We start from the raw sequence: 10076 nt of genomic DNA on the forward strand, positions 1-10076 counted from the left end.
ACTTCCCAAGGGAACTAGGATAATCTGGTCTCCATATGAAAATGGGAACACCACACTTTGTGTGATCGCTAAGTAAAAAAGCAGAACTTATCACTTCCAAGGCACATTTTTTATGAGGACAGGCTTTTTTTGTTTACAGTAGTGGTTACCACACTAATGTAACTGGCCACTGATGATTTGTTTATAGAACAAATATACAAGGCAAATCATTAAAGCTTGTGAACAGAAGGAGATAATGCAAAAAAATTTATATATTTTTTTGAAGCAAAATATAAAACAAGTGGAACGAGATTAATTTCACTTAACTTTAGGCATTTAAGCCTGACTCATCACCTGTGACTCCCTTTCAGGCTAGTGAGGAGATAGAGACATCTTGAAATGGCAATTTGTCTGATCTGTTAGATAGACTTAGTTAGAGGTGATCTGAATTATCCTCCAGCAGTGCTTCTCTCCCTCCAGTCACTGTTAAGGAAAATGAGAGTCACTTCTGTTGATCCGGAGAATTTGTATTTAGATGAATATAATCTCATCCATAGCGTTCCCTATTTAATCTTCTGGGGCAGTAGCAAAAGGGAGAAACCTCCAATAGACAGAATATTTCAACAGCCTAGACTAGACGGAGGGTGGGAGAGGTCAAAGTGAAAGTCAGCTGTATTATTCTTACCATCAACTGAGGACCAAACTTTAGCACCACGAACAGGCATCCAAAAGGCATGGCACGGTTATCTATAATTATCAGAGTGAACTCGACATATCTGCCTTTTTCTGCCACTAACTTTTGCTCTGATGCAGGGACCAATTACTTTAGTATCCCTTGTGTATCCTATATTATCTCCCTGCTAATGGGCTAATTTTTTTTTAGTTCTTTTAGTACTTTTTGCTAACAAGTAAGCGCAGCAATGATGTGAAGCATACTTCCATTCACTGTTTCAGCCCTGGCACCATATGTAGGAATAACACTGACATATGTGTGTATAAACAACATCACCCAAGAGTTAAAAATAGCTAGGGTTCAGATGGATGCAAAAACGGTGTTATTTTAACATCCATAGGATTAACTAGTTCTGTCTTTAATTAGTTCTGTGTGCAGCAATTTATTTCCAGTGGTATTCTTGACAAAAACATTATTTAAGTTTCACTTCAAATTTTAGTACTAGAATTTTTGTCCATTCCGTCCCTGCCCTTGTTAACTAAAATTAGTCCTGTTACCCTCATAGTTAAATAGATGAACTTTTGTTACCTCCCCTCTCTGCCAAAAATAAATAAATAAATAATAAAAAACCCAAGCCCCAGCAAAATCTCAGGCAGGTACTTATTGCATTTAAATAAGCCAGGCTGCTGCACTGAAATATCTGTTGTGTGTAAGACAACAAAACTGCTGCACAGTGTACATAGTCCCGTTGTGTTTTTCTTTCCTGACAGGTCAACTTTTCGACTCTGATTTTCTCTAGTTCTGCCAAAATCACGCCCTTTTTCTACTGGATCCCATTACTGAATCACAGAGCTTTCAGTTCCAGTTCACCTAGCTGAAATAGCTGTAGTTTAATGTTAATCATGCTGTGTATCTACTGCGGGATTTTTTTTAGGAATTATCAGCTCTATTTCTGCTTCCACCTGAATAAGAATTTAAAGGTTTCTGTCACCTTTTACAACTCTGGTTTGCTCGCTCTATAGTTAAATGCTGCTGCAAGGTGAAAGTCTGGTATTTCCCCATGGCTCTTGGCAGATTTTCAGGAATGGGAAAATAGCAGTGAAGCGCTGAACGGGCACGGAGTGATTTGCACGCGAGGCAGACTAAGGCTACGTACTGTCGTGTTTAAGCACCCGTTTCCCTGCAGTTGTCTCTCCCTGTAACCAGGCACATTTTTATCAGAGTCAGCATCTTTGCTCCTGATAGTTACTCCAAGCTGAAAGTCGAATGTCAGTAATCCTGCACGTTTCCAAAGGAAGGTAAGACTGACACATTGGTGCAGACTGATGATTCCCCAGGTCTGCTATCTAGTCTCTATTCGTCACCAGCACGTGATGTCTTATCTGGTCGGTGTTTTTTGATGCCTCTCATTTCTGCGTTATCCTGAGTGCTTCCCAAAATAATTCAATATATTCTTAAAGCTAATTCTCCTACCTCCCTCCATCCACGCAACAGGAGTTGCCAAAAGTGAGTATGGGAGTCTTTCTAGGGAAAGATAGGCAGTGACTACACAGACCAAAAAAGGTCTGGCAGGTTTCAAGGGAAAGTGAGACTCCAGTTGCTTGTCAATGAAGTGAGGAGAATGGAGATTTGTACTTTCTGGCTCAAATGTTAAATTGCTCCTGAGGATGAGGAGGTCAAAGTACAATTGAAAAAAAAAACAACAACAAATGTTCAGATTGGTTTGGGGCACTCTGAAGGTGAAGTAAAAGAGAGGAAAACAGGCCTGGTAAGACAACACCTTCAAATTACCTCTATTACCGTAGAAGTCTGATTAAAGAGGTGCAGTGGGAGCACAGGCTCTGCTGATCTCTGCTAGTAGCTTTTGCCTGAAAACCACCCCAGCTGCAAAAGAGTGAAGAAAATCATTCACCTGTTCATTCTGCGCGGCGACAGGAGGAAACATGCTGCCCCAAAACACCAGCACTTCCAGGATTTCTGTGCTATGTTCTCCTTTTCTCCCTCTTCACATGAAGCAGGATTTCTCACTCTTAAGTTAACGATGTCTCCACACCCAAAGCCCTCCAACTAAACACAAAAAGATTAACGCAAGAAAAAGACTGTGTTTTGCAGCTGAGCAAAGTTAATGCAGCTTAAACTGCAAACAGAGCTCATTGATGGAGAACGACCTGTGCTATTTTCTTGGCTATTCAGTGCCATCTGTTTAATGTCACTTAGATTTAGATCATGCATTGCTGGCAATTTTAACCTTTTTTCAAGGCAACTAAATGAAGTCATAATCCTTTTGCCACTGATAACCCCATCTTGAGACTCAATCCTGTGCGTTTCATTGTTCTGAAGAAGACGTTTCTGGAGAAGTGCATTTAGCTCGTCATTGGAGAGTTGCAAATGAACATCCCAAATAGGAAGGATTTTCTTTGGGAAGTCTCATGGCAATGCTTTTAAAAGAAAGATAATATGGGGAGAAAATGAGTAAACATTTTATGGAGAAAGCATCTTCTTGAGGGCTGTGACCTCAACACATTCACCCTAGAGAAGAAGCAAGTCTTTATTTTTGATTGCTTTTGGTTGGTTCTCCCTCCAGCCTTGCACTGGCATAGTCTTGAAGGAGTTCTTCCTTTAAGCTCACCTTGATCAGAGAATGGGATTGTTTGCTTACATGTTTCTGTCTGTCAGTTTTGGACAAATCTTCATATTTCCTTCCTTTTCTTTTCTGTTCTGAAAACACACCGCACACTGCAGCTTCCTTGGAGGACCCTGAGCTAAAGCAACACACGTGAGAATAACCCATACATAAGACAATGAAGAGTATATAAATAGTTAGAACACTGTGGCCAGCATTAATAATCAATGGTCTAAAGAAGGTGGTATAGACAAAGAGTTGGAGGAGGTGAAGCTTTAGGGACCAAAATAATTGGCTAGAGACAAAGCTGGTAAAATGTCAGTGAGTCTTTGGTGAATTACATTAGCTCATAAATTTGTGCTTCAGGTAGCTCCTGGAGGCTCCTATCAGAGCTTATTGGAAGAACTTGTCAGAATCCAATTTTTACACTTCACACAACTTCAAAACAAGGTATTCAGTGCTTCTGTCAACTGCATGAATCAAATAATAAGAACTTACTGGAGGTTGAAAAGCAACTATGGTTTGGATTAATCATTGTCATGTTAAAGAGCTATTTAATGACCTTTGAAGCATACACAGCTCTGCTATACACAGTGTGTCATGAGGGGAGAAGAAATGAGGTCAGTTCATTCATAAATAGAAGATTTTTCCCTTCTTTTTAATCTGATAAGAGAGTACTGCTGAGATTTGATATGTCGCTTGTTATTTAATCAGAGTAGAGCTTTTGATATCATTATCTGATGTTGCACATGTTCAACATCAGATAATTCAAAAATCGTTGAAGCCAATACCAAATCATGAGGTTTGAAGGGTTGAAGGGCTGAAGGGTTGGTGGCATATTATTACCATATAGTCTTGCTACTTCCATAGCAGTACTTGGTTTTAAAGGAATGGGGTAAATTACTTCTTTCCCTTGCCCCCCTTCTGTTCTCATCCATTATGTGTGACTTCCCAAGCCCTGGACATTTCATCTTGTTGTGAAATGGAGCTTCTCACACTTTCCAAAGTCCAGCTAGCACTATTCAGGCCTGAAATACAACATTACCTATTATGTTTTTGCCATAATTCTGCCAGAGCTCCTCAGTTCTGACTTTCAGGTGCAGACTGACACCACTACAGAGCTTTTTTATAGTTCTACATTGCCTTATTAGTTCTGTTTTTCTTACTTTGCCAAGTACTGCAATACTGATAGGGAATATGCCTTGTTAAGACAAATTTTTACAGCTCAGAATTAGCAATGCATGGGAGTAAATTCTCACTAGCTACATGCTAATTTTCTAGCATGAAGCTGGAAAATGGTTGTGATATCCTTTTATGTAGTGAATCCCATTGGCCTGGCTTACAGAGGCAACAACTCTCTTGGACTCATCAAAATATGCCTGTACTATGGGATTTGGGTTCTTTTTTTCAGTATCATCTCTTTTCTTGATTTAGTTTTGCTTTAGGAGTATTCATGGATCAGTCTGCACTAACCATAAGATACATCTATTTCTTATACTTGAGGTAGCCCCCAAAAGATGTCCATGGACTAATATCAACATATGCCTGTTAAACTCCTATATTCCCAGTAATCTCCAATAGCTAAATTTTAAGCCATTGACATCAGGGCCAAAAGTCCTCTGAACTTCCAAAGGATCAGGATTTCTATCAAGGTATATTTCTCAAAGGAAAAATAAATTATTTTAGTGAAATTGAATCAAAGATGGTTGCTTGGTCCCACAGATAAAGTTAGGAGAATGCACAGGAGAAATAAATGGCTAAATGAATATGAAGCAATATTGCATGGAGCATATCATCACCCTGCCATCTCATTTTCTTCTGACAGAAGACTCCTGGGTTATTAGGTCCGTCATAAGGAGTTTTGTTAAAATTGCAGCCTAATTCTAATTCATTTCTAAGCAGCAATGTCCAGTGTGGCTGAATTCAACAGCAGCATTTGTGCTGTGGACAATTGTGCATTAGAGAAATGTCTAAGAAGATTTTTGTAATGAAAAGTGTGTATCATTTACTTCTTTGGAAAATTAGTGGGAAGAACTACTTTAAAAAAGAGTAACTTTAGCTGATGGAAAAGCAGGTTTTATTGTGAGCAAAATCTCATCATCCTACAATGTCTTTGAACAAAGGCTCAGATAAAAGCTTAATCTAGGAGATTCACAATGTCAGTAATGCAATTTTCAGACTAATCTGGTGTCTGATTAGCTTCAGCTTCAAAGAGATGGTATGCACCACTGTTTTGGTATTTTGTTTCTATCTTTTTTACCTCTTCTTTATTCTACCCTGAAAACTCATCATTCAGCAATTAAGCATATAATAATGACTTCCCACCAAAGTCAGGGATTACATCCTCAAGTCCCTTCCTCTTCACTCTGCTTCTAGCATGTCTCTTCTTGGAAACAGTTAGGGGGTACACCCATAAGCCAGATCAAGCCCTAATGTCCTACATAATTGGTCAGTATGTGTCCAAATACAAAACTTAAATCCTAAAATTTTGTATGTAGCTGACATATAACCCTAGAGGAATTTGGGTTCCTATCTCACTTTAAAAGATTCAATTCCAAGTGTGGATATGACTGTATTTAAATTCATATTTCACTATAAAAAAAGGAAAACATGAGAAATGCAACTCAGCTGACCTGTTTTAGACATCTACTTTAGGATGTGAAGAATCAGGTTAAATTTGACTAGGAAGGTAATATAAACTACTCACTGAAATGTGGACATTCAAAGTGTGAAGTCACCTAGGTTTCTACCAGATAAGTTCCCCAGAAATCAAGTCTGCCCCAAAAGAATTTTTAATATTTTTTTTGAGCTAGGGATTGTAATTTTGTTCTAAATTTGTGCAGTAACTAACACAAGATTGTGTAGTCCGTGACTTGAACTACTAAACTCAGCATTAGTATCCCTACTTCAGCAACCAGTAAAAAATCTTTTTTAAACAAAAAAAAAACAATTTTTTTTCCTATAACTCAAAATAACTCATTTTTACCCTCAACTAAGCCAGAAACATATATTAAATCTGTTGGTTCACTGGCCCAATTTATCTGTATATGTAGACTGTTTCTGGAGACCCTCTCTTGTTACACTCAAGACCCAAGTCTGCAGATTTTCTATTTCTAATTTAAATGGCTTTTGTGATGTTGAGCACTTTCCCTGCCTACAAATCGAGATTCATAATGCTCACTAGCTGCACAGCCTGCCAAAAGAAATGACTTGGGTTGGTAGTGGAGTTTGCTTTCATGTCAAGCATATGGTGCCCTTCAGCCCAGTCCTCAGAGAAAAAGCCGGTCCAAGGTTTCAGAATGGGATTGGGCTGCATTCCTCCACTCCCACACACAGGCGGATGTGCACTTACACATAAACTTGCACGCACACATAGTCCTCATAAGGAGCACTGCCAGCTTTTTTAAGGAAGGCATCTGTTAAATGATTAACTTGAATCAGTCCTTTACAGGTAGATTGCATTTGAGTGGAGCAGTCCTTGATTGCTTGGCTTGAATGACTCTGCACTGAGGAGGACAATGTTAAGAAATGTAGACAACCACGTGGCAGCTCTGTGATACTGACACGCTGGACTTCAGAAGAGCGCTGCCAGCAGGTTGAGGGAGGTCATCCTTCCCCTCTACATCTGGAGTGCTGCATCCAGTGCTGGGCTCCCCCATATAAGACAGACCTGGACATACTGGAGCAAGTCCAGCAAGACTTGCCATAAAGATGACTGGAGCATCTCTCAGACAGGGAGAGGCCGAGTGAGCTGAGACTGTTTAGTCTGGAGAAGAAAAGGCTCAAGGGGGACCTTATCATTATGTATAAATAGCTGATGGGAAGGTAAAGAAGATGGCAGACTTTTCTCAGTGGTGCTCAATGAAAGGACCAGAGGCAATGAGCACAAACTGAAATACAGCAAATTCTATTTAAACATAAGAAAAAGCTTTTATACTGTGAGTGTGGTCAAACCCTGCAAGAGGTTACCCAGAGAGGTTATGGAGCCTCCATACTTGGAGATATTCAACATCTGACTGAACACAGCTCTAGGCTGCTTCCTCTGGTTGACCTTGCTCTGAGCAGAGGGGTTAGACCAGATGACCTCCAGAGGTCCCTTCTCACCTTAACTGCTCTGTGATTCTGTGACTTGCGTAGGCAGTGAACATAATAATTAATTTACACCTATAGAAATGCTCCTTTCTTTTCATGTAGTTATCTTTTCACTCTTTTTATAGCCTTCCTTCTTTGAAGAAAGATTGGGCAAGTGTTAAGAGTGAACAGGAAAGTGGGGGTGGTTGCAAAGTGTTTGGAAGGGTTATATGATTACTGGTGTTCATCTGCTTTCCAGATCCTTTTCACTTGTCTGAGTAACTCTAGCAAATCCTTTCGTAATATTAGTAGGATTCGTACTACTAAATTTATACAACCAAATGTAGGTGCCCACAGTGTACATTTCTGCATCAGAGAAAGTCATCCTGAATATCTCTTTGTAGTTAATGCAGAACTCGTCAATACAGTCAGTGAAATTTAGGTCATTCTAAAGTTGATGTCTTTATTCAAATGACCCCCACCCTAAAAAAACATTGACTGTATTGATTATATCTGTAATTGCTGTTGCTGGAGCCTGGACAGATACTCAGGTGAACATATTTACACCTTAAATTGGCTGAGATGAATGCCATCTCCAGAAGGGAACCCTTTCTCACTAAAGAAGATGATGTTTGTATTAGCTGTTTGCAGTGTTTATGTAAATGCAAGGCAGGAGCTGTCTTCTATGCTTTAGACGTATGGCACAGCACAGAATGGATGTCTGATTTCAGAAGATCATCTAAATAATACCACATTATGATCAATGTTCATAATTGACATTAATAACACTATGCGTATGGTTTTGCATTTTATTTGCTTGGGGGAAGTCTAATCTCTGTTCTATTTTAACATCTTGTTGGTTTATGGCTTACAGTAAAGCATATTTAAAATAAAATAAGATAAAAAATTTCTAAGGTTTTCAGCAGTAGATGACCAAAAATTTAGTTGTGATCATTTATTTGCTTCCTAATAATAACAGACAATTTCTCCACCCCTATCCTTTCCCTTGATTACAACCAGGAGCAGATTTTCTGCCATAGCATAAATACAGACAATATTAGTAAAGAAGAACAGGTAAAATAAATGCAAACACTACAAAAGCCTGCTTATGTTTTCCATGTTGATGCTTACCACAAATATCTAGGCCTGGTTGACAGGTCATTGAGGGCAAAAATACAATTTGTCTAGCCTTGGAAGACTACTGTGCTGACATGATCTTAGAGGTCATCATAGTAGGCTTCTCTTATAAAAATTGGAGAGAAACGTACACTTTCATAAAAAACCCCACCTTACTTCTTATTTTCCATTAACTGCCTACATTATACAGTGTAAATGTTTTATATTGTAGAGATGTACACATGGTAAGGTGAATATTTCCTATTAAGTTAAAATGCATACTGGCTTCATTGTATGGAAAAAAATAAAGAGTAGACCAATATTTCTTAGATATTGTGAAGTGAATCAATACCACACTATAGCTTCTATACTTAGAGCGCCATGCAGGAAAACACTTTTCTGAAAACTAGACTCATCATCCTCCGATACGGGAGCTGCTAGCATTGAAGAAAATACAAAATCCACTCATTTTCTTGTTACATTAGGCTATACTCAATGTTTTCTTATAAATTTGCTTTATCTCTACCCTCAGCCTCCCCACTCCTACTTCTGCAATTACTTTAGACTAGAATCAGCAAAATAACGCTTTTCTGAGATTGCGTCTACTTGATTGTTGATTATGCGTTTTGGGACCATCTTGAGTAGCCATCCTTCCATCAGCAAGAACTTTGTATCAGCAAATCTCTGGGAATCCCATGAATACTTATCAGTTGTTTTTGCTTTTGCAGAGCCCCTGATCACCCCAGGAAGTGGAATGGATTCTCAAGGCATTTCACATTCAGGCCCTACATCAACGTCTGCTTTACTGATTATGTTGCATCAAAACTGCTATAACCAATAAACACTGTAACTGTATGAAAGACAAGCTAAGTTTTATACCATGTATTAGTATAATTGTGAATAAGTTTTCCCTGTTATTTCCTTCATTGGAGACATAACCTGTGTTTGACCTTGTATTATGGATTTTAATTGTATCCTCTGTCTGGCAAATGGTTTTTTTTTTTGCCTTCAAACTTGATATTTAGTGTGCTGTAAGATCTGTAGCTGTTAATTCGTCTTTCTTGTTTGTGTTTTTAACATGATTTCTACTTTTGTTCATTTTAAACCATGCAAGTCAATTTGTTTTGTTTAATTCTTTTCGGCTGTTTTGGGGGAAGTTTTAAACATCATCTAGCTCAGATTCTTATACTGTGCACTGCTGCTTTAAAATTTGCTCTGCCAGATCAGAATTAAGCCATTTCATAATTACATATGCCATCTGCAAACAGATCAGTTAGGTGCTTAGATGATCATGGGATCATGCTCAGAATAACACATTTATTTGTGAGAAACAGTAGTGAAAAAGCAGGACAAATGAACATTAAGACATACTATTTCTTTTTTTTTTTTTCAAAAAGTAAAAGATCTTTAATCTGCTTAAAAAATCAGGCAAAGCATGTCATAAAAAAATATTGATTTTTTAATTTGATTCCATTCCATACATTTCAATGAATCCGGCTCTTGGGATTTTGTTCCATTTCCCCCCACAATATTTTCTGCTGAAAACATGATTGAAAATGCCATTTAAATCCATTTTTAAATGTGTCATGTACTCTAAATTCAGTTTTCCTCCAG

At 38.3% G+C, this 10076-nt stretch overlaps 1 protein-coding gene across 3 annotated transcripts in view; it reads left to right on the forward strand.

Annotated features, from left to right (window-relative positions):
• Positions 1–9575, forward strand: part of TSNARE1 (t-SNARE domain containing 1) — a 427700-nt gene extending 418125 nt beyond the window's left edge. For all 3 annotated transcript variants that reach the window (XM_067292261.1, XM_067292263.1, XM_067292262.1), the window contains one exon: positions 9191–9575. Coding sequence is in view for 1 of the 3 variants with exons in the window: in XM_067292263.1 (XP_067148364.1) it covers positions 9191–9199 (9 nt within the window). In the remaining 2 variants the exon portion in view is untranslated. The remainder of the gene's footprint in view (positions 1–9190) is intronic.
• The last annotated feature ends 501 nt before the right edge of the window (positions 9576–10076 follow it).

This window comes from Apteryx mantelli, chromosome 2 (genome assembly GCF_036417845.1).
Source record: "Apteryx mantelli isolate bAptMan1 chromosome 2, bAptMan1.hap1, whole genome shotgun sequence".
In the NCBI taxonomy this organism is placed as follows: domain Eukaryota; kingdom Metazoa; phylum Chordata; class Aves; order Apterygiformes; family Apterygidae; genus Apteryx; species Apteryx mantelli.